This window comes from Apiospora phragmitis, assembly GCF_038363925.1.
Source record: "Apiospora phragmitis strain CBS 135458 chromosome Unknown utg000013l:1.0-2965645.0:1.0-2969333.0, whole genome shotgun sequence".
Lineage (NCBI taxonomy): Eukaryota > Fungi > Ascomycota > Sordariomycetes > Amphisphaeriales > Apiosporaceae > Apiospora > Apiospora phragmitis.
The window spans coordinates 425,324-451,345 of NW_027117413.1; the positions used below are offsets into that span (position 1 = coordinate 425,324).

The following is a 26,022-nucleotide window of genomic DNA, read 5'->3' on the forward strand; positions in this document are numbered from 1 at the left end:
GGTGGGAGGGAGAGATGCACGAAGCAGATCGGGTGGGTGGCGTCTCGTCGGGGATTGTGCCGAAGCTTCGTGATGCTCTCGAAGATTTTTGGCGTCCCAAAGCTCCCTCGCAGGCGCTGCTGGGTGGGACTTCCCTGGTAGAGCAGGCCTATTGGATCGCAGGCACGCCCGGCAGCCCAGAATTCCCGCTTTCCGGGTCACTCTCGGCGAAGTTGGGTACCTGCTCTCAGGTACCGCAGGGTGGGGACTCACCGCCTAAATTTCCGATGCCAATTGAAGTTGGCGGGACCCATGGACAAGTAGTGGCAGAAAAAGTCCTTATCGATAAACTTTTTTCGAGCGCATCGCGAATCCGCTGTACAGCCAAGTGAGACTCGCCCAGCATTGAATGAAGATATCACTGTCAATACGACAATATCTTCAAGATTTCAGCAGCAACCATGGCGATGATAGATGTCAGCTCGAACAGGGCATACCTTCTGTCCGATGAGCAGCTCATGACACATCTGCCGCCCGAAATACTGCAAGTCATCCGCAGTCACGACCCCACGAAGTTCCTTGATGCCGTTGCTGCTACGGCGCTGATACCCGAATTCACGAGCCAAGTTTTTGTGTATTTCGAAGAAGTTTTTGCCGACATCTGCGCACGATGGGTCCTCAAGCGTCGGATAGAGGGCCAAGAGGACCAAATTATCAATGCTTTTGCAAGAATACTCCCATTTGCTCCGTACTTATCTGTTTTCCTGGAACAGTATCTGAGTGAGACCTCAGCGGCGCCCACTGAAGCTGGATCGCGGCCCTTCAGGGTCAACTCCCTGAACCTGCCTTGCATTAACAAGTCGCCCGCATCTATTCTTACGCCTGCACTCATTGCAGTATGGCGACTGCTAAATTTCGACAAGAAGGCCTATCGACAAATTGTAGAGCCCTCATGGGTGCAAACGCTCTTCAACCACCCTGAGCCGTCAGTGAGATACCTGGCGATAAGGATATTCTGCATTTTGATGTCTGCCTCCGACTCTCGACTGGAGGCACTAATTCAAGAGCACATTCCCCGGGTGGAAAGAGGGAGCGACAGCACCAATATCCCTGAGAAGCAGATGCCGCTCCTTGACGATTTTGACGGTCAGAAGTTGGACTTAACTTTCTTGTCTTTATGTGAGAAGCAAAGAGCAAGAGAAATAGAAAACCTTCGACGGGAATTGAAAGAAATTTCCGATAACCAATCCGACCGTTTTCCTCCCCTAAACTTGACACCACTCGTCGTTCGTTATGGCGAAACGTTGCTCCCTCGGCCGCAAGGCCCGCCACAATCTTCGTCCTCTCTCGTTCTCACTGAAACCACCATGGCCAACTTGGAAAGCCTGACGCAGAGTCTGCAGGAATTCGGACCTGTGATGCTTCATGGATTGGCGGGATCCGGAAAGACCTCCGCTGTGCATGAGTTGGCGCGTGAGCTTGGAATGGAGTCTAGTATGGTGACCCTACACCTCAATGAGCAGACTGATGCGAAAATGCTCATTGGTCTCTACTCGACCGACTCCAAGCCTGGTTCCTTCTCCTGGCGACCTGGTGTGCTTACGACGGCGGTCCGTGAGGGACGCTGGGTACTGATTGAAGACTTAGACCGTGCACCCAATGAGGTGATGAGTACTTTACTGCCTCTGGTAGAACGTGGTGAACTCTTAATACCAAGTCGTGGTGAGACGATACGAGCACCCAGTGGTTTCCGCCTCTTCGCGACCGTCCGAACTACGAAAGGAATGTATGGCCAAGAAAGCCTTCCGACACTCCTCGGCCAGCGATTCTGGCACTCTGTCGCCATTAGGATGCCGCAACCTTCTGAGTTGCAGGAGATGGTCCTTGGCACCTACCCATTACTACGTCTATACGCCTCTATGATTATTTCCGTCTACAATCGCCTCTGCACCCTACCCAGCAGCGCTTCCGGCGGTGGCAGAACTGTTGCCGACCGCCCTGTCACTCCTCGAGATCTGTTAAAGTGGTGTAGACGTTTGAGCCAACTGCTCGTGGCTTCCGGCAGCAGAACGGGCAAAGAAGGCATCAGCGACGAGACGAAGTATTCTATGTTCATGGAGGCTGCCGACTGCTTCTGTGGCTCCATCCCTAGTCTGGAAGCAAAGTCGGTGATCGTGAGCAGCATTGCCGAAGAGATGCACGTCGCGCCACAAATGAGGGAACATTACGTGCAGGCACATATCCCGCAGTTCGAAGAAACCCCGCGTGACATCAAAGTTGGCCGAGTGTCGTTGAGCAAGAGGCCGCGAGCGAATAGGATCACCAAGCCCAAGAAGACATTTGCGAATACGAACCACGCGAAACGCGTGCTCGAACAGATCGCGGTAGCTGTCAAACTTCGGGAGCCGACCCTCCTTGTTGGAGAGACTGGTATCGGAAAGACGACTGTAGTGCAACAGCTCGCGGAATTACTGGGCCACAAACTGGTAGCTGTCAACTTGTCTCAGCAGAGCGAGGTGGGAGATCTCCTTGGCGGCTTCAAACCAGTGAACGTTCGTACACTGGCGGTGCCACTGAAAGAAGAGTTCGAAGACCTGTTTGCCACCACAGGTATTTCTGCTACCAAGAATCAGAAGTACCTTGAGCAGATAGGTAAATTCATCGCCAAAGGACAATGGGTGAAAGTATTGAAACTCTGGCGAGAAGCGCCGAAGATGTTCAGCAAGATCTTAGCCGAGTTACAGAGCCGATCAGTACAGGCAAATGACAACCCGCCTGCTGAGGATGGGCCGGTGGCCAAGAGACGCAAAACGGAATCGAAACTACAGTCGTTGCTCAACCTTCAGCCACGTTGGGATGCCTTCTCGCGCGCCCTGGATCAATTCGCTATACAAATCTCCGGCGGGTCGGGCACTTTCGCTTTCGCTTTTGTCGAAGGCAACATAGTCAAGGCAGCAAGGAATGGCGATTGGGTTCTCCTGGACGAGATCAACCTTGCATCACCAGACACCCTGGAGAGTATCGCGGACCTTCTCGCCTCTGGCCCGAACGACGAGCCGTCACTGCTCCTCTCTGAGACGGGCGAGATCGAACGAGTTGTCGCTCATCCTGAGTTCCGCATATTCGGTGCTATGAATCCTGCCACAGATATCGGAAAGCGTGACCTGCCACTCGGTCTTAGGTCTCGATTTACCGAGCTATATGTCAGCAGTCCTGATAAAGACTTGAAGGATCTGCTCATCATCATCAAAGCGTATCTGAGGAGCAACAGCTCGAAAGATGAGCAGGCTGCTGACGATATTGCGAGGTTGTATCTCAAGACCAAGGCCCTCGCAGACGAAAAGCGCCTTGTCGATGGCGCCAACGAGGTGCCGCATTTCAGTCTGAGAACATTGACCAGAGTCCTTACGTATGTTGATGATATCGCTCCACTGTACGGACTCCGACGTGCACTCTACGAAGGATTCTCAATGGGTTTTCTCACCTTGTTGAGTAAGCAGTCGGAAGACATTCTGGTGCCCGAGATTCGACTTCATTTGCTGGAGAAGCGCGGTAACCCGAAAACGTTGCTGTCTCAACAGCCGAAGCACCCCAACGACGGCAGGCAATATGTCCGGTTCCAGAACAAGAATAAGGATCGACACTACTGGCTGCTCCAGGGTGAAGAAGTCCCGCGGGAAAGGGATGATTATATCATTACCCCATCAGTAGAGAGAAATCTTCTGAACTTGGTTCGTGCAACCTCGACCCGGCGATTCCCAGTCCTCATTCAAGGTCCGACTTCGGCAGGAAAGACCAGTATGATCGAGTTTCTGGCCAATTACAGTGGCAATAAGTTCGTCCGTATCAACAACCACGAACATACCGATCTTCAGGAGTATCTCGGTACCTATGTTTCTGGCGCCGATGGGAAGCTGCACTTCCAGGAGGGCCTGTTAGTCCAGGCTCTTCGTCAAGGCCATTGGATCGTTCTAGATGAACTTAACCTCGCGCCAACTGATGTATTAGAGGCGCTGAACCGCTTGCTTGACGACAATCGAGAGCTTCTCATCCCGAAACTCAGGAAGTCGTGCGCCCCAATGAGAACTTCATGCTCTTTGCCACTCAGAACCCTCCCGGTCTCTACGGCGGACGCAAGGTCTTATCTCGCGCTTTCCGCAATCGTTTCCTGGAACTTCATTATGACGATATCCCCGAGGACGAGCTAGAGACTATCCTGCAGAAGCGCAGCGTACACACGGCGCCATTCGGACTGCAAGAGGATTGTCCAAGTGTATAAGGAGTTGTCAAGACTGCGACAGACCAACCGCTTATTCGAGAACAAGGACAGTTTCGCGACCCTGAGAGATCTGTTCCGATGGGCGCTTCGCGGAGCAAACACTCGTGTTCCAACGCTGCCTGGGGCTACGCCCAGAGAGGAGATGGCAAACCAAGGCTTTATGCTCCTTGCGGAACGTGTGCGGAACGAAGAAGAGCGCATAGCCGTCAAAGATGTCATTGAGACTGTTTTCCACAGTAACAAGAACAGCGATGGCTCGATGAAGAAAGACAAGCCCTCAATCGAGCCTCAACTGCTTTACAGCGCAAGGAGGTCTCCATACCTTACGCAACTCTCGGTCGAGAATGCACAGGGTGTCGTCTGGACACAGGCTATGCGCCGTCTCTATGTTCTGGTGGCGCAGGCCCTTTCCAACAACGAGCCTGTACTTCTTGTTGGTGAGACAGGCTGCGGCAAAACGACAGTTTGTCAACTGCTAGCAGAGGCACTCGGAAAGGAGCTGCATATTGTCAACGCCCACCAAAACACAGAGACAGGTGATTTGATCGGATCTCAGCGGCCTGTGAGAAACCGAGGTGCTATCGCAGATACTTTGAGACAGGATCTTGTTCAAGTATTCCAGATGCTCCAGCTTGAAGTGAGGGACGATCTTGACGAGCTTTTGCAACGTTATCATGCCCTCGAGAAAAGCCAGCTGGAAGGGATACCCGAGGACATGCGCCAGAAGATCGAAGCTGCCGAGATTAAGAGCAAGGCTCTGTTTGAGTGGGCAGATGGAAGCTTGGTTCATGCCATGCGCAGTGGCCAGTACTTCTTGTTGGATGAGATTTCGTTGGCCGACGATTCCGTCTTGGAAAGACTCAACTCCGTCCTGGAGCCTTCGCGGACCTTGCTTTTGGCCGAGAAGGGTATAGACAACTCATTCGTCGAGGCAACTGAGGGTTTCCAGTTCTTCGCCACAATGAACCCGGGCGGTGATTTCGGCAAGAAAGAGCTTTCCCCAGCGTTGAGGAACAGATTCACTGAGATCTGGGTCCCCGGTCTCTCCGCCGACGAGGATGTTATGCAGATCGTCTCTTCGAAACTCAACCCAAAGCTTCGAAGCTTCGCCAAAAGCATCGTCAAGTTCTCCTATTGGTTTGGCCAGCAGTTCCGTTCAACGTCCACTGCTGCTTTTTCCATCAGAGACATCTTGGTATGGGCGCGGTTCATCAACGAGTCGACACATATTAGCCCCGTTTCTGCCGTCATCCACGGAGCTGCCACCGTCTTTATTGATACATTAGGCGCTAACCCCTCGGCACTTATTGCAATTGACCCTAAAAGCATGGATGGCCAGCGCCAACAATGCCTCGACAAGCTCTCTGAGCTCCTAGGTTGTGACGCGACGAAAATCTACAGGGCACCCTTGGAACTATCAATAGAAGCTGGCAAGCTCACCATTGGCGATTTCAGTATAGCCCGTGCTGCCAATGATAACTTCGAGACGGGATTCGCTCTCCATGCGCCAACTACGAAGCTAAATGCCATGAGGGTCATCAGAGCGCTCCAGGTGCAGAAGCCAATCCTCCTCGAAGGAAGCCCTGGTGTGGGTAAGACCACTCTGGTTAGTGCTTTGGCGCGGGCTTGCGGCCAACCCCTAACGCGCATCAACTTGTCCGACCAAACTGATCTGATGGACCTGTTTGGTACCGATGTGCCCGTCGAAGGTGCCGAAGCTGGTCACTTTGCATGGAGGGATGCGCCCTTTTTGCGTGCAATGCAGAGCGGTGAATGGGTTCTCCTGGATGAGATGAATCTTGCGTCCCAATCCGTTTTAGAAGGTCTGAACGCCTGTCTTGATCATCGTGGAGAGGTTTACATCTCAGAGCTTGATCAGACCTTCAAGCGCCATCCTAACTTCCGGCTCTTCGCTGCCCAGAACCCACATCATCAAGGAGGCGGTCGAAAGGGTTTGCCAAGCTCTTTTGTTAACCGATTCATCGTCGTCTATGCCGATGTGTTCACCGAGACCGATTTGCTCATGATCGCACAGCACAATTTCCCTGATGTCTCCGCCGAAACTGTCAAGAACCTGATCTCCTTCATATCAAGCCTTGACGAAGAGGTTGTCGTCAGGAGATCATTCGGTGCCTCAGGGGCTCCTTGGGAATTCAACTTGCGAGACACCCTGCGCTGGCTTCAATTGCTTACATCTCAAGATCCCTTGCTGGCCACTGCCAAGGTCGATGATTTCCTGGATATCGTCATTCGCCAACGCTTCCGTGGTGTTCACGACCGACAATTCGTCAACAAGCTATTTGCCAATGCATTCCAATCCGCCCCGAAAGACCATCAATTGTACCACAACAGGAGCTCTACCATCCTGCAGACTGGACTTGCACTTCTCCAGCGTGATCCCCTCGTACAGCTTTCAGCACCTCCGTGCATTGACGAAGTCGTCAGACTCCATGAGATCGAGTCACTCTTGATTTGCATCAAGCAGAACTTGCCATGCATCCTCGCTGGCCCGTCCGGAAGTGGCAAGTCTACACTTCTGCAGCATATCGCATCTCTCGTCGGCAAGCCCCTGGTGGTTTTCCCCATGAATGCCGATATCGATGCCATGGATCTTGTTGGCGGCTTTGAACAACATGATCCTCTCCGCGAAGTCAATCAAACCTTGAAGGAGCTTGAGGAGGTCGTCCGGGAATCCGTTCTCAAGACGGTCCCTCAGGCTTCCCCGCAAGCTGCTGTAGACCTACTCAATGCCCTCGAAAGCCGAGATGAACGAGCCGACGCATCTCAATACTTGACATCGAAGCTCCAGAGCCTCCGCAGTCAGATTCAATCTGGCACACCGCTCGCCGATCTTGTGAACAAGACGCATTCACTCCTATCCCAAGAGAATGGCGTCCGCGATCCTACATTCGAGTGGCTTGATGGTATTATTGTGAAAGCCCTGCAGAAGGGAGAGTGGTTGGTCTTGGACAACGCGAACCTTTGCAGCGCTTCTGTATTGGACAGACTGAACTCTTTGCTTGAGCCTAACGGTTTCCTAATCATCAACGAGCATTGTGGTCCCAATGGAGAGCCTAGGATCATCGAGCCGCATCCGGACTTCAGGGTTTTCTTGACCATGGATCCACGATATGGCGAACTCTCTCGAGCCATGCGAAACCGTGCTATCGAAATTTATCTCGATCATGTCGATGTTAGTACGCCGGCTCATATCCACCGAATGGCTCAAGTCGAATCAAACCTGCGGCGATTCGAAACTCTGGACTCTGCGCTTCTGCTGGATGTAAGCGAAGACAAGTTGCCATTTGGCCAAATTGCTGCCGACAGTCTTTCCAAGGCTGATATGCCTATTTATGAGCAGTATCGCGCCGTGGCCAAGACGAAGATCCTTCCCAGAGATTCTGATGTGGTCTCAAGCTATTCCAAGAGCATTCATACGACCTATGATCACCGTCTAGAGCCTCTCGAGCAGTCCTTGGCATCAGACTCGTTGGTGACAGTTGAGCTCGATGCAGCTATCCAAAAGATGCACGGTTCCCTGGATCAGTCCATTTCGGTGGGCTTTGGGTCTGTTCAGCCCCGGCATCCCCTACAGAACTCTGCCATTGTATCGTTGCTGCAAGGATCCGACACGGGGCTTCCAATGTGGCTGGGTGTATGCTATGAAGTGTCGCTGAACCTGATCAGGGCCCAAAAGCACCTACGCGATCAGCAGGTTCAAGCACAGGGACGACAGCCTTCACTACTTAATCGTCTGCAAAGATCTTCTCTATCTGGCAGTCTTGCGGCTGTGTCCAAAGACTCGACTGTTGGCGCTTACAAATTCCTGCATGGTACTCTACAAGCCTTCGAGGCCTTCCTTTGTGGACAAATCGCCAACCCCGGGCCGTGGCAGCAGCGAGCCCATGTTCTCGGCAGCGTGATGCTTTATTGGTGGCGAACTTTCCATCTGCTGTCAATCCAGACAGCAACGTTCGAGAAGTTCGACGAAGCACGCTTTCAAGCCCATCTTGGCCAGGGTGCAGACACGCTGGCAAAATACCTCGGCCAAACGCAAGACGCTGTTATGCACGAACTTCTTACTTACTTGATTAGAGGTTTGAATGAGAGTTTCGTTACTGGCTTCAAGTTGAGTACTGGCCTGAGCATGGAGCCATTGTGGAAGGCTTATAGACCTCTCCCCATCACCAACGCCAACACAAGCGAGATGGTCCAGCGCATCGAATCACTGGCGCCCAAGTTCGATAAGGTCAAATGGAACACGCGGGCGACTGCTAAGAACCTTTCTCAGATCATGACTTCTCTTGTCCAGGTCTATGGCATTGTCCGCAATGATGAGCCGAACTGTGGCGATCTCATTGAGAGTCTCGACACCGAGATTGAGAAGCTCGCCGCTCAGGTCGACGAAAAGGAGTATATCCCGCCGAATCTTACCAAGGAGTTTGAATACCTTCGTCAAATAGTTGTCCTGGAGTCTCTTGTCGCGCAAAAGGCGTTACCAGCTTTGGACGAAATGGTCGCCCTTTCGGATCTGCCCATACTTGCACAAATGCGCCTGCAGAGCGCCACTCCGACGTCCAAACCCTTGCAATTGATCGGATATCTCATGGGAACAAAATCATCCCGCCCAATCGCCGAGGACAAGCAATTTGAATTGTCACACCCATGGACTGAGAGTCTGTCAACCAATATTGCCTCGAAGCTTGCCAATATCGATTCCGCGACACTTCAGTCTTTGGCCATGCTTGAGGCCGAACTCCCTGTATTGGCCAATCAGATCTCGAATTATTCTGAGTCTGTGACTAGTGACTCCGTGGAAAAGCTAAGTGACGTGTTGTTGATGCTCATGAGAAGTACAGTAACTACATTGGGTCCGGACTTCGCAGCAGCATTTGCCGCGCTGCAGCGGGAGCTGACAGAGGATCTTCAAGAAGCCCAAGTCAGCTTCGACGAGAAGGGGCTACACTATGAGTCGCTGCGATCTATGCAGATATACGGCGACAACGGACACCTTCCACACATGGTCTCGCAGCATTTCGTCCCTTCTCTGGTTTCTTTGTTCGCGGCCAAGAGAGAGAATCGATCCAAGCGAGCTCTCCTAGCCAATGCATGGCTACACTTCTCATTGGCGTTGGTAAAGCTCTACATTCCTGATAAGATGTATGACCCCCAGCTACGACCAATGGTCGACTTGGAGAGTTACGAGGAACATGTCAGTAGCCTCGACGCGCAGTTGTCCTCTATCAAGCGGTTCGGGGTCTTCTTCACTGGACAGCCCAACAACCTCAGAGGAGAGCTCATCGAGGAGGAGATTCGCGTTCTTGGAGACAAGCCTGCCCTCTCCGAAACAATATACCGATCACCGTCAAACGACGAGCAAACATCAGAACACCGCGCCATCCAAGGCGAATTCAATGGCGTGCTCAAGGCTGTTCTTGGTGCCGATGTCTTGTCTGCACTTTCCCAGCACTGCTTTGGATCTGAAGTTGCAACCCAACAATTGCAGGTCATCCGCCAGAACGTTGCGCAGATCGTGGCCCGACTCACCTTGCCCAAGTCTAACCACTACGAGGATCTGGGTATGCCTGCCATCAACATACTTCACTGCTTGGATATCGGACTTTCCTTGGGTGAAGGAGCACCACTCGTGGGCAACAGCACTGAGTCCACTTCGAAGTCTTTAAGCCAATGTGTGCCCTTCATGGACGGTACTCTCGCGGGCTTCTCCAACGAGGGAGCGAAGCCGAAAGGAATGGACCTCCTGAGATATGCTGCCACTTGCATTGCCGTAGAAGGGCCTGGTTCCCTCAGCCCTTCGTTACGTGACGCAGTGTTCGAGGCAGTCCATTCTTTCTATGGCCAGTGGAGTCTCAAACTCGGATCCGATCGCAAAGCCGAAGAAGAGAAAAGAAGCTTGTATCGGTTCAAGGGGAGCTTCGAGGATGAAGAGGCTGCCGAACAAGCCGCCTTCGATGAATTGTTCCCAACCTTCGATGCCGACAGTGAATCGAATGGCAACGCCAAACCACCACCAGTCCGTGATGCGAGAGCTCTAGCAATAGAGCTAGCGAGGCTCCATCGAAACATCTTCTTGGCCCCTCTCGCCCCAACTGAGAGTGTCAAGGGCCTTTGGGGCTCTGCACTTCGGCAGGCTTCCAGAGAGCAGGCGTCAGACTTGTCCGACCGTACCCTGCTTTCCCCTGCTATTCAAGTTTTGCATGACAAGATGTCTGATTACAACGCCAATGAGACCCGCGCCAGCTACAATTTCTACACTAGTGAGAACTTGCCTGAAGCCCGCAAACTCGTCAGCTTGGTCAATGATACTCGGGCCCGTTTCCGTCAGTTGCAGAAGGTGGAGGAAATTGGCCACTTGCAACCATTGGAAGACGTCGTTCAAGCATGTGACGATGTCCTAGAACAAGTCCACTCGATGCCCTTGGCTAAGTTGATCACTCCTGTGGAGCGCCTCCATGGCTTTGTCTACGAGTGGCAGAATGGAGGCTGGGCAAGCAAAATCTACGGAGTGCCAGTCCTATATGACCGACTTACCGACGTGTTGATCAGCTGGCGCCGCCTTGAACTCTCGACTTGGGGCAAGTTGTTCGATATGGAACTCGAGAGATGCGAGGATGATGCCAACTCTTGGTGGTTTGTCGCCTACCAGGCTGTCATTGCCGGACCATTAGAGATGGCCGAGGCAGGAAGAGACCTTCAACAGCATGCTGCCAACCTGCTCAAAACGCTGGAGACTTATTTCTCATCGGCTGAACTCGGTCAATTTGCAAGCCGATTGAGCCTGCTCAAACAGTTGCAGAAACAAGTTGCATTGTTGGTCGAGGACTGGCCGGCTATGTCGGCAGTGAACCGCGCAGTCCAGAACTTCATCACCTACTACGCTCGCTTTGAACGATCTGTACAAGAGACTATCAAGTCGGGCAAAGCCCCTATAGAGAAGCAAATGAAGGATGTTCTGCTTCTGGCTAGCTGGAAGGATACCAACATCACGGCTCTGCGGGAAAGTGCACGCAAGTCGCACCACAAGCTGTTTAGAGTAGTCAAGAAGTTCAGAGACGTGCTTGGGCAGCCAATGAAGACGATTATAGATACGGGGCTTCCGGACGAGGTCTTACAGAATCTCGAAAATGGGCAGGCTGCCCTGCTTACTGCCGAGGTGGACGACAAAGCGCTGGCCTTCTGCCAGCAAAGCATTCCGAAGTGGGCCAGTGATCACAAGCGTGTCGCCAACGCTCGTCGCACTGTTGAGATTATGACCAAGCTGGGCAGCTCGCCCTCTTCCAGTGTTGATGTGGCGAGTGAACTGGACTCGTTCCTCTCGGAGCTCGAGTCGTCGGCCGCTCAACTTCGCAAAGAGACACCGGCATTCCTAACCAAAGAGAACACACGCTTAGTCAAGCATCTCAAGACCCGGAAGCGTAAGCTCTTTGCAGGCGTCCTGAGCGATCTTCGCGAGATGGGCTTCCATTACAACCTCGGCACAGATGCGCTCGCCAAGCAGGACTCCACGGCTATTATACTGTCAAAACTTGAGCCATACACTGGTGATGGGAGCGGTAGTGCTGAATACTACTTCCACAAGCTCCTGGATCTTATGCCACGGGTCAGAAGCGCTTCTCAAACTCACTCGGAAGATCTGACCGGTGCCGAGATCAGCAGAAGCACTGGTTTCATCGAGGGAATGCTGCACGTTATTCTGGCGCAGCGTAGCACGCTCGCGGAAACTTACCAGCGCGTGGACAAACTCACTTCCACTGTCTGGCAGGTGGAGAGCATTGTGGCCTTGGATAACAGCCGTTTACAGAAGCAATCCAAGACTACCAATGTCTCCGCGGCGGCAACGTGGGCAATCCAAATCCTTGATGTCGCCATACAACTTGTCCAGATCCATGCCAAGTTTGGTGGTATTAATAACAGCCAGGTCGTGGATAAACTGAAGTCGTGGAGCGCAGCGCTGGAATCCGCAACCGCGGCTAAAACTGGGAATCCTCTTCCCTGGTGTCTTTCATCGGATACTGACCTCAAGGCTGAGCATGTAATCGCCAGCTGCTTGAGCGAGATCAAACAGAGCATGGTAGAGCTTGGGATCGCGCGCCGTGACCTCGCTTTCATCTTCGAACAGGTCCAGCTATGGACAAATGTCGATGAGCAGCCAGTTCAGATCCATGATAAGACGCAGCCGCTGGAAAAGCATTTGCTACCTGCCGTCAAGAATCTGACTGACAGCATGCTAGTGGCCGTCGAGCAATTCAACAAGGCGGTGGCTAAGATTCCCACATCAACGGAAGAGTCGGCCTGGTTGACAACGTCTGATGAGGCGATGGTCGCTTCGCTGAAGTCGCTCCACCTGGACAAAATCCAGACGAGTCTGGACCGCACGCTCTCTATCCTGCTTCAGCTCAAGCTCGATGACAGCCACGTGAATCAGCTGGCCAAGTCATTACTGGCTGCCTCGTATCCCATCGTCAAGCAATACAGCACAATATGCCAGCACGCTGTCGCGACTTACGGCAAACTTAACCACAGCACATCCCATATTGCATTTAGTCTGAGCAAGCATTTCGTGCATCTTGCGGGCCAGGGCTTCTGCACGCCACAGGAGCAGTCAGATGAGAAGTCTGAAGGCGCTGGTAAGATGGAAAGTGGTACCGGTCTTGGAGAAGGAGAGGGTGCCGAGGACATCAGCAAGGACATCCAGCCCGATGAAGACTTATCTGAACTTGCTCAAGAGAAGAAACAGGAGCCCAAGCAGGAGGAGATTGAGGACGAGAAGGATGCGGTTGACATGGCAGACGGAGAGCTCGAGGGCGAAATGGGCAGTGTCGCTGGTGAAGACGACGACGAGAAGGGCTCTCAGTCCGGGGACGACGACGACAATGATGAGATGGACGAAGAAACTGGCGACGTCGATGATCTGGACCCGAATACTGTTGACGAAAAAGATGTGGGATGGCGAGAAGGAGGAGGACGCCGAGAAAGAGCAGGAGGGCGAGAACAAGAATGGAAAGCAGAAGAAAGATGAACAGGCGGCTGCTGATGACAAACCTGACAAGGACAATAATCAAGCAGAAGAGGAAGGTGGTGAAGGCGAACAAGATGCCGAGGAGGAGCTTGGCGCTGAACAAGACGAGGATGTGCAATTCGAGGAGCCGAACCGACAAGACCAGAATGTCGAGGAGCAGGACGCTCTCGCGCTGCCCGACGACATGGACCTCGATGGCAAGGATGAAGACGACATGTCCTCTATCAGCGACGACGACCTTGACGAGCTTTCCGACGTTGAAGAGAAGGACACGGATGAGAAGGCCGAGGACAAAGCAGAGGACAGCGATATGGGCAGCGAGAATGGCGATGCTGCCGATGCAACCGCGCCTGCAGATGAGCAAAAGGAGGACGAAGACGCGGCAGACAAATCAGAGGACGACGATGCCGACGGCGAGGCTGACCAAGAGATGGGTGAAAACCCTGAAGAGCAACCTGAAGAGCGCGAAGACAACGAGAAGCCCTCATATGATCAGGCAAACCCCAACACCGACAACGTCGCACCCAGCGACGTTATAAACGGTGGCCAAGACCAGGACGCCAACCAGACTGATGACCAAGACACATCTCAAGACAACACGGCCCAACGTGAGAGCGGGCAGATGGGGGAGAGTGCGGCCAATCAAGATACATCAACAGGCGACAAAGGCAGCATTGCCAAATCGCAAGAACAGCCTGCTCAATCCGAGGGAGACGACCTTCAGGACTCCGCCGTCGAACAACCCTTCAAAGCTCTCGGCGACGCTCTTGAGAAATGGCACCGACAACAACGTGAGATCAAGCAAGCGCAAGCCGAAGAGTTCAAGGACATTGCCGACAAGAACAACGACGAAATGGTCCCTAAGGAGTTCCAGCATCTGCAAAACGATGAGATGGCAGCAGATACCCAAGCCATCGGAACTACGACTGAAGAGGAATCGCGTCCCTTTGACGACACCATGGCAATTGACGATGAGAATGAGGATCCTGATAGTCGGGCTATGCCAGAGGACGATGAGCAGGCTGCTGACGACGCCAAGGACGCTGACAAGATGGATATCTCGGAACCACTTGAGCCGCAAGACAAAGCAGAATCCCAGCGCGAGGAAGGCCGAGCGGGTGTGTCCACCCGTAAGGGTGCTTATGACCGGGAAGTGACACCGCCTATGGACGGTGCCGACCGCGAGGACCAAGACGAGGAAAGTGTCGACGAGACCTCTGTCCAACTATCGTCAACCTATATTACAGAGCCAACCTCGGAGCTCCGCGACTTTGACGAGGCAATGAAGCAATGGACGGACTTCCAAGCCAGAACTAATCCGCTGTCCTTGGCTCTTACGTCGCAGCTGCGTCTGATCCTCACACCATCTCAGTCGACCAAGCTCTCGGGTTCCTACCGCACCGGTAAGCGACTCAACATCAAGCGCATCATCCCCTATATCGCCTCTTCGTACAAGCGAGACAAGATCTGGATGCGTCGGGCCATCCCGACCAAGCGCTCGTACCAGATCCTGCTCTGCGTCGACGACTCCAAGTCGATGGGCGAGTCGGCGTCGGGCCAGCTGGCGCTCGAGTCGTTCGTCATGGTGTCGCGCGCCCTGACGCTGCTCGAGGTGGGCCAGGTGGGCGTGCTGGGCTTCGGCGGCCACACGTTCATGGCGCACGACTTCACCGAGCCGTTCGCGTCGCACGACGCCGGCGCCAAGGTGCTGCAGCGCTTCCGCTTCCAGCAGGACCACACCGACATCCGCGGCCTCGTCCGCGACACCATCGCCCGCTTCCGCGCCGCGCGCCTCCAGAACCCGGGCCGCGGCGGCGAGGACCTCTGGCAGCTCGCCCTGATCCTCTCGGACGGCCTCACGCCGTCGCAAGAGCACGACGAGATCCGCCGGCTGCTCCGCGAGGCCATGGAGGAGCGCATCATGATCGTGTTTATTATCATGGACGATGCAAGATCGAAGAGCAAGCCTCAGTCGCACCAGCAGCAGCAATCTGGGGCGGTGGCGCAGAACAAGGTCTCCAGTGGTGGTGTCCTCAACTTAAGGTCAGTCAAGTGGGTCAAGGATGAGCTTGGCAACACGGTCGGGATCAAGACCGAGGCCTTCCTGGATACGTTCCCGTTCCAGTATTACCTCATTGTGCATGATTTGCAGGACTTGCCTGCTGCTTTGGCTGGGCTGTTGAGGAGTTGGTTTGCTGAGGTTAATGCATAAGTGCCTTCAAAGGGAAGAAGGGAGTACGGAGTTAGGGGGTAGGATGCGTTAGTTACAATTTCATGTTCGTTTGATTTGCCCTTTTCATAGTAATAAGATGTAATCACTTCACTTTATTGGTCCTTAATGACTTCTCTGAGCAATTGGCGACGGGATTGCTGGCGATGGTTGGCAACAACTGGCAGGTAGTAAACGGATCTTTCACGCGTCACAGTTCCGGTATGTCAGTTCATGTAGTCTATTAGCATATGGCTGATCATCTCCTCGAACCGCAGTTCGTTCTATGATCAGAGTCTCGGGATTCGACACAAGTTCGATCGAGACCTAAAGCTCATGTACTCATCATAGTTGTTGATCTTTTAGCACTTCGCAGGTAATTCCATGTCATCACTGCTCCGACTGGTCATGACATATTAGCTTGCGCTGCATTATCAGAGTTGGATGAGGGCTTACTAGATGAAGCGAACGTCATGAAGCTGGTGCCTTGGCAACGAAGGCCCCTGGAAAGGTACGCGATAAGATGTGTTGCGTTCCCCTGTTTGGTCGCATAGTCAAACAGATCCGTCGCGTTCACCAGGACATCATCCACAGAGTTCGGCTTGTTCTCAGCCAACCTGTCGATCACACAGTCCCAGCGGGAAGGGGTGTCGTCGGCCCAACCGACTAAGAAGCGACAGATCGGCTGTTAGTAACCTCCAGTTGCACACAGAATAGTTTGGGGACCACGCACCTATCAGTTTATTCAAGTCCCTGACGAACTTCAGCTGCAGACGTAGCAATGAAGCTGACTTGTAATGACTGAAGGCGGAGGCTTGATGGTTTATTGTGCACTGGTGCTTCAACATGTGAAGCCATCGCTCATCGCTGAACTTGTCCCCCCTGATGGCTTCCAATGCAGCTGCCAGGTTGGAAAGTCGCAACGCTTGCCTGCATAAATCCGGGAGGCCACGTATCGGGCTCGGCGGGATCCATTGCGTAGTTGGTCGCGCTGATGCTGGGGTGGAAAGAGTTGAGCTTGCTTTGGTCTGGTTGGGAGGAAGGAAGGAAGAAGGGAGCGCAAACGTGGAAGTGGAGGCAAATCAACAAACACGAATCGAAATTCCCAAAACCCAGCCATTAAATATTCTGGCCTTGGATCAATCGATTAAGTGATCCCTTCAGTTTAATTGTCTGAAGTTTCAATGCATATCATTAAGTAAAATCAGTCCATCTCGATGGACACATATGGCACTACTAATCAATGTTTTTTTTCTTCACTGCAGGTGCGCATCATGCTGGCCTGGGCACGCCTCTACTTCAGAAATATACGATGTCGTTCCTGCTCCTCAAGTTTTTGATTGGTTCGGGGCATATAAAAGGTAAAGATGTAGAGGCATTATCTGGCAATCGTCCTACTACGTGCAAAGCAAATGGGAAACATTGATGCAATTGACGACACCAATTATGGTTCTGCGGTATCAAGTATCATTGTATTCATTGGGCCTCGGTCACCTCGAAGGGTAGTCTAGAAGCCATAGAGTTGAATACATCTCAGCGGCCCTTTGATGAGCATCAGTCTGTTCAGCCGTGATACCTTCTCGTCTTCTCTCGTTATCTTCAGCTGACTGGAAATCCTCACGATTCAATGTCTGGTGACCTAGACCCGTCTGTTAGTTGTGTTGGAATCTCCCTTTCGAGCAACGTGCTTACCTTGCGCTTTTTGCTCTGTGCGTCAAGCGGTGAGCCCTCGTCAGCGGCTGCCTCGTTCTTGACGGCAGGAACATGCTCAGCCTCGGTCGCTACGGCCAGCGAAGTCATAATGGTAGACTTCTCGAGCTGAAGACTGCCACCCTTTGCGATGTAGGAAATAAATTCTTCCTCGGTTTCTTCTTCCATGGCTTCTTGATAAATGTCTGCTTTATCGGCCATGTGGTCGCTAGATCCGTTTATCTCGGTCGAGAGGTTGGCTTTCATCTTCTCCCATCCTCATTCAGGTGCAATACCGCCATCTGTAGAGTACGGTTAGTGGTGCACTTCTTCCCAGATCGGGGAATACAGGTAAGGCTTTTTTGACTTACGTACTGCACGGTACATGCGCGCCAAGAATTCCACTTGAATATACAGCAGTGACTCTTCACAATTAGAATCTCTGTTTTCTATGAAGAGGATGGCACATTGCGTCTGGAGCTCTTTGAACCAGGAAACTTGGAGATACTCGGCTGGTAGAGTATCTTTGCACTGATGGATCGCCTCGAGGAAGTCGAACCTCAACAAAGCCATAGGGACAGCTGTAGTGCCAAAAGGCAGGTTTCCTGCCTCAAACATTGCGTTGTCCATGATGACGATGAGTGATTGCTCTGTTTGGTCCAAATAATACCTTGGCAGATGGGAAAGGTGAGGTTTCCCAAGTTGGTGGTTTTGGTTGGGCCCGATGTGTACTGACAGTTTGGATATAACAAGCTGGATCAAAAGAAAATGGGGGGGCAACAGGTTCTGGTGCAAAGGACTCTTTGCAGGCAATTCACTCTCTCCTCACTCCACCATTACATGAAGTCCTGGAACATGCTTCCACCAGCTACTAGATCATTGCCTAAGGTATTCAATCGTCACAGGTCATTGTTCCATTGCTAGCTCTCGTTTTGCTAATTACCTCACTTTTGCCGCATCCCGTAGATATCATTCCTGATGTATGTAAGAAACCTATCTTCGATACGTGGTAGAGAAGGACAGGTTGGCAATTACAGAGCCTGTTTTGATAACTATCACTGTCTCTCAGGGGCATGTCTATTTGCCACGATGCAGGCTGTCGTGATGGATGATGGTCCCATCCTGTCAGAGTTCTCGGTGCCGTGTGCGATGTATGCAAGCAAGTCTCCTTCGGTAGTTGCCTTCATTGCTGAACTGAACAGGCCAGAGGGGGGTTGTGAGATATCTCCGAGGCCATTGAGATATGGTGAGAGCATTTGTGGCATCTTCTCCCATCCGCATGTCTCTGCGGCATCACCGCCTGCCATGAGCGATTAGCAAACCAGCTTGTTCTTCAGGCTAAGCGACCCTTGACAGGCCCGGTTACTTACACACAGAGCGATACAAGCCCTTCAAGAAAAGCACTTGTAGGTACAGCAGTGATACGAGGTCTGAAGCATTGCCCCCGTGTCCATTACTGAATTGCGAGTATAGTACTGAGCATTGCTTTTGGAGGATCTTGAGCCATGAGTCCCGGATATAGTCAGCAGGAAGGGTTTTCCTGAACTGGTCGATGGCATCAAGGAAGTCGAATCTTAGCACAATGGCAACTGACGTACCCAAAGGCAGGTCGTCCGGGTCGAAGAGTGCCTCTTCCATGGTTGTGCGTAAGCCGTCTACTCGGCGGCGTGTTGATGGTGAGGAGGGATGAGAAATGAGGATTTCCTGCTCTGGTCACAGAAGATTTGTAGGTGCAGCAGAGGCGAATTGTTCCATCTGATGAGAAAATCAGTAATGATTGGGAACGTCAGAGCGTAGGTACTGCCCAAATCTACTTACATCAAGGCACCTATTTCGGTTGCCCAAGGCACTTCAAACGAGCAAACGCAACGCTACAAACAAAGCAAGATGTGCCGTGGCCCCATGCGTCCTTAGTTCTTACTTGCTTCATGCAGGAATCGTGGAGCAACTTCTCGTCTGGTCCTTTTCGTCATAAAGGGACACACTTGGCTTTCTTGTTGCTTGTATGTACGACAACTTCTCAAGATCATCCCAACCTGTACGCCTTGCTTGCACATTTCTAGTGCCTAGCTAAGCACCTTCTTGGCCTTCAAAATGGACTCCAAACAGGCCCAGTCAGTTGAGTCAATCACCAAGGAGCACTTTGAGCCAATTGTTCGCTACCACGATGAGCGAAAAATCATACCTGGTGATCCCTACGGCTGGAAGCTGCCGGGGTGTGGAAACATAAGCCATTGGGAAGAGTCTCGCCGTTATGACGTAAGTAGACGATTCCATCCCTCGGGGATGGGCGGCTGTTTACTTGGCACTACTGCCTAGGAATATCCCAAGCTCACTGACAGAGACTTTCTTCTCCGTGATGAGGAGAAAGCCGAAAAGGTCAAGCAGTACCTGGCCGAGATCCACGATCGCGGCATCGACGCCGTGCTTGACGGTGGGCAGACCGTACGTGACACCGAGGAAGAAGCTGTTGTCGTCCTGGACAAGGACTCCAAGGTGATTCTCACCAAATTCAGCAAACTGCTCGATTGTCTCTTCCCGTCGAAGAGCGTTGCCAAACTGGAAGACGCCGTACGAAAGTGGACTGCACTTCCGCCGCTGCCACTCCCCGAGACGAGTCGGCACATGGTCGATGAGATGATCCGGCTCGAGAACCCTCATATGGATCTGGAGAAAGCTACCACGCTGAAGGGGGTCGAGAAGCGCGTGCAGTGCGTAGTGCATTACGGCACCTGGGCGAGTAAGTCGGAGGATTAGGCGAAACCTCCATCTCGATCTGGATCGGACTCAGAGCACAGTTCGTGCGATACTGACTGTGTATTACATTGCAGTGAAAGGCCGTACCAACCCAGACCACATATGGAAGACACCCGATACTAAACTCGCCAGGGGCCTACCTCAGAGGGTCCTGGAGGATATCCCCTCTCAGGTATTCCCCATCTTCACGACGAAAGCTGTGGGCCTGGCCTCAAGAAGCCGTTCGTTTCCTCCCAAGCACAATGGCGCCGGACGAATACGCCAAGTGCCTTGACGTTTACAGAGCCTTGCCGAAGGAATTCAAAACGCCCATTTCGGAGCCAACCTTCTCGACGCTGTTTGTCCTAGGAATCAATTCCTATACGCAGCGGCATCTCGACAAGACCGATGTCAAGTTCGGTTTTGCCAGTTTGGTGGGGCTTGGCTCCTACACAGGTAAGACGAGTAAAGAAGAGACAGCTAACACCCATTCGTTTGGGCCTCAAAGGGGCGGCTAACACTTTCCGTATCAGAAGGAGATTTGTGCTTCCCTCAACTTGCCCTGAAGCTCGAATATCAGCCAGGAGACTGCGTGATCTTCCGCGGAAGAGAGCTGGAGCACTTTGTCCATGACTGGGACGGGTACCGCATCTTCTTACTGTTCACCAAACACCAGCCCGTGCGTAACTACGCCTTCCGAAAGATCGGGCTGCTGCCGTCGAAGCCCAATGAGCCCCGGAATGAGGGCGGTCATACCGCAGTCCATGATGAAAACGCGGAAGGCGAGAAAACGGCCGAGGCCAACTGGGAGGAGGAGCTAGACCCGGACGATGAGTATTACTATAGTCCATGCTGGAAGGATCCCGTCACCCCCGAGTTCGAAGAGGTCACCGAGAGGGAGTGGCAAGGCCCCGCGTTGCTCCCCAGCACGTCGTCGTCGGCTGACACCTAGTCCAACGACGGACGTGTTACTGGGGGAGCACTTGAGAAGCGCATAGTATGTGGAAAGCACGGGAAATTGACGGATGGGAAAGCGCTGAGCATGTATTGGAACTACTAAATGTGGCAGAAGATGCACCGCGGCGCAGTTCATCGAGTGGCCGTGTTGGGCAGTGTACTGTCATGCCGCACCTAGCGCGAGCCAGGGCAAGCGGCGCATATAGTAAGCAGGAATTGAATAAGTACTGTATGAAATCCTCCAATTGAAGCGAAGTAATATCTATCCTGTTCTTGCTGTTTTCACGGCCAGAAAAAAAAGCAAGGAAGGGGAAAACGATCTACCGTGACCGCGAAATTCTCACCAAAACATGGGCGGCACCGGATACAGCGCGGCGGGCAAGGCGGCCGACGGCGTGTCCGGCTTCGACGCGCTGTCACTCGAAGCGCGCATCGGCATCATCGTGGGCATCGTGGTCTTTACTCTTCTCGTCGCGCTGGCCATCTGCTACCTGAAGCGCAAGCACGCGACGTACGACCGGGACGACGACGGCGGCATCACAGACGCGAGCGGCCTGCACCCCGAGGTGGTGATGCGACGAAACCGCAAGGTGACAGGAATAGTGCGGTGGCGGGCCGCAACGCGCGCGACCTCGAGGTGCAGTTCGTCAACGATATGGTGCTCCCAGGCACGACGAGGAAGTACGAGAAGGCACCCATGAGGCCGATGCCGACGGCGGCGGTGCGGGAGTACCGTCCTCGGCCTCGGCGAGAGGAGTCCTGGGGCGGGTCGACGGTGGTGGCGGGGGGCCAGTATGGCCGGGTTAGGCACGGCGAAACGGAGGGCATTAATTGAGTTTGGAGCGCGAAATTGTGTCGTCATATATCACTGTCAGGGTGTATCCCGATCAACGACGCGCGCGATGCTGGGAGGGAGTCCGGGAGACCCATCACCTGCAAACAAGGAAGTCCACAAGCACGCCATCCAACCTCCTTCAACCTCGGACGAACCATGTCAGGTACCGGTCGAAAGGGATCATCGAAAGCGCATGACAAGTACCAGCGAGTACTGAGCAAGCCACCAATGCAGATTGGACTCGCGTTGGCGCTAGCGTTGAAGGAATACCAATAGCGCTGTCAGGATTCGAACCTCAACTCCATGACCTTCGGGAGTCAGTGAATTAGGGTTTAGGGTGACAAGACAGGACGCCCGGTCATTATAGCCAAGGTTCGGGGCTTACTCACGTCCCTTTGGGAATTGAGTTTGAGTGATGAGGTCGTCGACAGGCGGGCGCCAAAAAGAAATAGCTGATCAAGGTTGAAGTCGGTAAGCACCTAACCTTAAACTTTGTACCACTAGAAGCTACGAAGAAGACGCCAAGTATTCTCAAGAATCAGGATTCTGTCTCACACTTTCTCGCTCCTCCTTATGTCATCAAGCTTGTGTTTTATGCATGATGCATGTGAATTGAGTGAAGCTGCTTCCGCCCGCCCACCTCCTCGGAGTTGCTCGAGTCAGCAGACCCACATTTCCCGTAATTGACACGCCGACAACTTCTCGACTACCGCTTGACTACCGAACATAGCCGGTGACAGAACCGACGGCGCTCCGGGTATCCTCTTGAACTAGACTGACTCCCTTTTGGCTTGGTTAAGTACTTAATCATGTATAGACGCTACAGCGCACTCACTTCCATGTCGGCCATCCGCCGCTTCGCCACAATGGCTTCGTCAACAGCACGAACGCGGATGCAGCGCTGGTTTCCCACCACCTCATCGCCGCTCATCGTCAGCGCGCCCATGGACTTTGTCACAAACCCAACTATGGCGTCCGAAGTGAGCAAAGCCGGTGGTTTAGGTTTGTCGCCCCTCCTGAATGGCATGACGTAAAGCTAAACAATACGACAGGCTTCATCCAAGGTGGCCGCGACTTCGCCCCCGGCTGCGCTGCCCTCGAGAAACTTGAACGAGAACTTGGCCTGGCCCGCCGTCTGCTCTCTGGTCTGAGGAGCAACAGCAGTAGTAACGCCACCACCACTATCAGCCAGGAAGGGCAAAGCAATGACACCCTGCCCCTGGGTGTCGGCTTCGTCGCCTATGCGCCGTCCGTCTCCCACTTCGCCAAGACCGCGGTCCCGATCCTGGCGTCGTACCGCCCGGCCGCCGTGTGGCTCTTCGCGCCGGCCCCGACCAGCCCGGGGCCATCGGAGATATGATCCGGGCAGTTCGGTCTTCTTCTTCTTCCTCGTCCCCTGCAGAATGGAACGCCCAAGTCAAGGTCGCGGTCCAGGTCGGATCCGTGGCCGCGGCGCGCGAGGCGGTCGAGTACGGTGCCGACATCGTTGTGGCGCAGGGCGTCGACGCTGGCGGGCACCAGTGGGCCCGGGGTGCCGGTATTGTGAGCCTCGTACCCGAAATCGCGGACATGGTCGCCTCTACTTCGGCATCGACGGGCCGCGAGGTGGCGGTCTGGGCGGCGGGTGGGCTGGCCGAGGGACGCGGCGTGGCGGCATCCTTGATCTTGGGGGCCGAGGCGGCGGTATTGGGGACTAAGGTTCGTTTGCTGTCTTGACCCTTTCTTAATTGGGGTTTCGGGGAAAGTGAAGGCTGACCTTGACGTGGGCAGTTCATGGTCGCTACCGAGGCAGACACTCAGGAGTTCAAGAGGAATGCCATCCTATCAACATCAGATGGTGGCATGAACACAGTTAAGTTAGTTTATTCTTCTTCCTTTCATCTGGTATTGCCATCTCCGAGACCGAACCAGTATGGGCGTCAAGGGCGAATGCTTTTCTAACACTTCACGACTACGACGGCAGGTCGCAACTACATGATCACGTCCAGGGCAACATGACATGGCCCGATCTCTACGACGGCCGCGCCGTGGTCCACCCTTGCTATCAAGACCACGAAGCCGGCGTGCCGCTGGAAGAGAACGCGGCCAAGTTCAAGATGGCCAAAGATGCCGGCGATAACTCGAGGATGGTTACATGGTCGTAGGTTCTATCAATTTCATCTCCTATCACTTCCCCTTTCCCCTTTCCCCTTTTACCCCAAATAGGGGATACTCATCTACGTTCGCTCCTTTTGCGCCTGCTACATACGTTCGAGTTATCTAACAAATACTTCGTGGGCAGTGGCACCGGTGTCGGCCTGATCAAAGAAAGCCTACCAGCGGGTGAGATGGTAAAACAGCTTCAAGAGAGCGCGACCAGAGCCTTGCAAGCGAAGTCCGTATTATAGAGTTCTATAGGACGGGACGCTGGGTCCTTTGGGGTGGAGGGTGGCGGTGCGCCGGTCTGAGCGCTTGTCAAACTGTCAAACTGTCAAGAGGAGACATCGCGGAGGCTGTACATATTATAGCGCACATCCCAATGGCTACTGAAAACTTGAATGAGGCACCATCGCTTTGCCGCGCGCGTGGGATCGTGATATGCAGGAAGTAACAGCACGGATCGTAGGCTGTGTTTCCCACCCCCCTCCCCTTCACTGCGTTACACTTCTTGGCGTTACAACAGCAACTCGAATGTTTCTCTGGCTGGAGTAATTTGCTATGGCGACGATCTAGCCATCACGTAACGGCGATAAGAAACATATTATTATACTGCATGTTTCTATAATAGCCCGCAACTTTAGGCTTCAGTGCAACTCGGTCTACACGAGCGATGCTACGTTATAGCGCCAGCAGTGTTTCAATAGCTAAGGACCACACACACACAGCAGACAGTCTCCATAAGCGCCGCGGCCGTTACGCGGGCTCACTTACTTCTTCGACCAGCTTGTATGTATTACTAACGAGGCAGGCGCACAGAGACGGCTGCGTGCGTGCCCAAACGACGGGCTTCTAGTGTTGTTACAAGCCCTCAACGCGGACGCCAGACTGCCGGGTCGTCGCAAACGTCTCGCAAGCATTTACCAATCGAGGCATGGACCTCCAGTTGAGCCAGGCGGAGTGGCTCTGCACGAGTCCCACGATGAGGTACTGTGGTTGACAGGTTCCTCTTTTTTCTTCCCCTATCGGGTGTACCGAAATACAGTAGAGCCCTCTCATCATCACGCCACGGTTGAACTGGTCACATGCACGACACACATACCTATGACATATGTATGTGTGTTCGTGTGGCTCCCTCCACCCCGTGAGGCTAAAATGAACAACCACTCGGGCGAGAAGCCCGGACGCTTGAGCGTCAATTGGGGTTGGGGTGGGAAATCCGGCCCCTCTCATCTCCGGACAGCGCCTGGTCGCACACGCACTCGTCCAGACACTTCCCAATCGCCCAATTCGGGACGATGAGACACGCAGGGCCAGAAGCAGGGCCACGAAAAGACATGCGGGCGGCTATGCAAAGAACCGCGTCCCCATACATTTGGCAAGCACAGCCGTTGATCCCTCTTTAACGGCTTTTTTCTTCCTCTGATGTACTGTATCTGGTCAGTCCCCACTACATACCTGCGGCAGTAGGATTTACCGAGACGAGACACGGTTAAGTGGGAAGCGTGACCGGGGAGAGATGGTGCGCGTATCCGTGTCGTGCTACAGAAGCCGAATTGTATCAACTACCTACTGCTATTAATAACACTGTCAAATTTGCTGCACAAGACACATTGTGATCTTTCTGGACGTGCCACATCACACATACACACATACACACCCAAGACAGCCGCGGAAAACAAAGGCTTTCGGTGAAGATCCCTCTTCTTCTTCACCGCTCTCTAGGGTATTGAATTATATATATGTCTGAGCTGCATGCGATAGCATTTGCTTATGACCCTTGGTATCGAGTTATCTTAAGATGCCCGATCGAGAAGGTGGTGGCAGAATAGGGTCGCTGCGAATGGCTGGAGAAGAAAGTTTCCAAGAGCCAAGTTTTTAAAAGTCCAGATCGCAATCCGCCAGTAAGAGAGATAGACAGGGGTTCTTAATGCCTACTTCCAGCATTCAGTAACCTAGTACTTCCGATATTGAATGCAACTCTGCATTAACAGAAATCGTCAACAAATCGGGCAGAACAAAGAATCCAGTCCTGGATGTTACCTATTCGTCCATTAGATATCGTAGCCCAATGGATAAGTACCCTTCGTGGCACGCTCCTCTCGTGGGTGAGGTCACAGTAACCATCCGGCCCAGGCGGCGGACTTTTAATTCGCAGTGGG

General features: G+C 53.2%; 8 protein-coding genes across 8 annotated transcripts; 5 read left to right on the forward strand and 3 right to left on the reverse strand.

The window, feature by feature from the left end:
- Positions 1-440: 440 nt before the first annotated feature.
- On the forward strand, positions 441-15,510 carry PG994_013881 (uncharacterized protein; the record flags this gene model as incomplete). The annotated part of the gene is made up of 4 exons (XM_066865290.1): positions 441-3,980; positions 4,043-4,210; positions 4,281-13,181; positions 13,219-15,510. 4 exons carry the CDS (start codon positions 441-443, stop codon positions 15,508-15,510), a joined length of 14,901 nt encoding a protein of 4,966 aa, XP_066708419.1.
- A 1,487-nt stretch (positions 15,511-16,997) lies between these two features.
- On the reverse strand, positions 16,998-17,463 carry PG994_013882 (uncharacterized protein; the record flags this gene model as incomplete). The annotated part of the gene is made up of 2 exons (XM_066865291.1): positions 16,998-17,156; positions 17,200-17,463. The coding sequence occupies 2 exons, from the start codon at positions 17,461-17,463 to the stop codon at positions 16,998-17,000; spliced, it is 423 nt and encodes a 140-aa protein (XP_066708420.1).
- Positions 17,464-17,475: 12 nt separating this feature from the next.
- PG994_013883 (uncharacterized protein) lies at positions 17,476-17,826 on the reverse strand (the record flags this gene model as incomplete). Its single annotated transcript, XM_066865292.1, has 2 exons — positions 17,476-17,498; positions 17,568-17,826. 2 exons carry the CDS (start codon positions 17,824-17,826, stop codon positions 17,476-17,478), a joined length of 282 nt encoding a protein of 93 aa, XP_066708421.1.
- Positions 17,827-18,251: 425 nt separating this feature from the next.
- Positions 18,252-18,834, reverse strand: PG994_013884 (uncharacterized protein; the record flags this gene model as incomplete). The annotated part of the gene is made up of 2 exons (XM_066865293.1): positions 18,252-18,496; positions 18,567-18,834. 2 exons carry the CDS (start codon positions 18,832-18,834, stop codon positions 18,252-18,254), a joined length of 513 nt encoding a protein of 170 aa, XP_066708422.1.
- Positions 18,835-19,290: 456 nt separating this feature from the next.
- On the forward strand, positions 19,291-19,953 carry PG994_013885 (uncharacterized protein; the record flags this gene model as incomplete). Its single annotated transcript, XM_066865294.1, has 2 exons — positions 19,291-19,455; positions 19,516-19,953. The coding sequence occupies 2 exons, from the start codon at positions 19,291-19,293 to the stop codon at positions 19,951-19,953; spliced, it is 603 nt and encodes a 200-aa protein (XP_066708423.1).
- Positions 19,954-20,195: 242 nt separating this feature from the next.
- PG994_013886 (uncharacterized protein) lies at positions 20,196-20,884 on the forward strand (the record flags this gene model as incomplete). The annotated part of the gene is made up of 2 exons (XM_066865295.1): positions 20,196-20,388; positions 20,466-20,884. The coding sequence occupies 2 exons, from the start codon at positions 20,196-20,198 to the stop codon at positions 20,882-20,884; spliced, it is 612 nt and encodes a 203-aa protein (XP_066708424.1).
- A 355-nt stretch (positions 20,885-21,239) lies between these two features.
- PG994_013887 (uncharacterized protein) lies at positions 21,240-21,724 on the forward strand (the record flags this gene model as incomplete). The annotated part of the gene is made up of 2 exons (XM_066865296.1): positions 21,240-21,400; positions 21,487-21,724. The coding sequence occupies 2 exons, from the start codon at positions 21,240-21,242 to the stop codon at positions 21,722-21,724; spliced, it is 399 nt and encodes a 132-aa protein (XP_066708425.1).
- Positions 21,725-22,563: 839 nt separating this feature from the next.
- Positions 22,564-24,111, forward strand: PG994_013888 (uncharacterized protein; the record flags this gene model as incomplete). The annotated part of the gene is given in 6 exon segments (XM_066865297.1): positions 22,564-22,726; positions 22,777-23,033; positions 23,063-23,422; positions 23,495-23,580; positions 23,688-23,853; positions 23,869-24,111. The coding sequence occupies 6 exon segments, from the start codon at positions 22,564-22,566 to the stop codon at positions 24,109-24,111; spliced, it is 1,275 nt and encodes a 424-aa protein (XP_066708426.1).
- Positions 24,112-26,022: the final 1,911 nt, after the last annotated feature.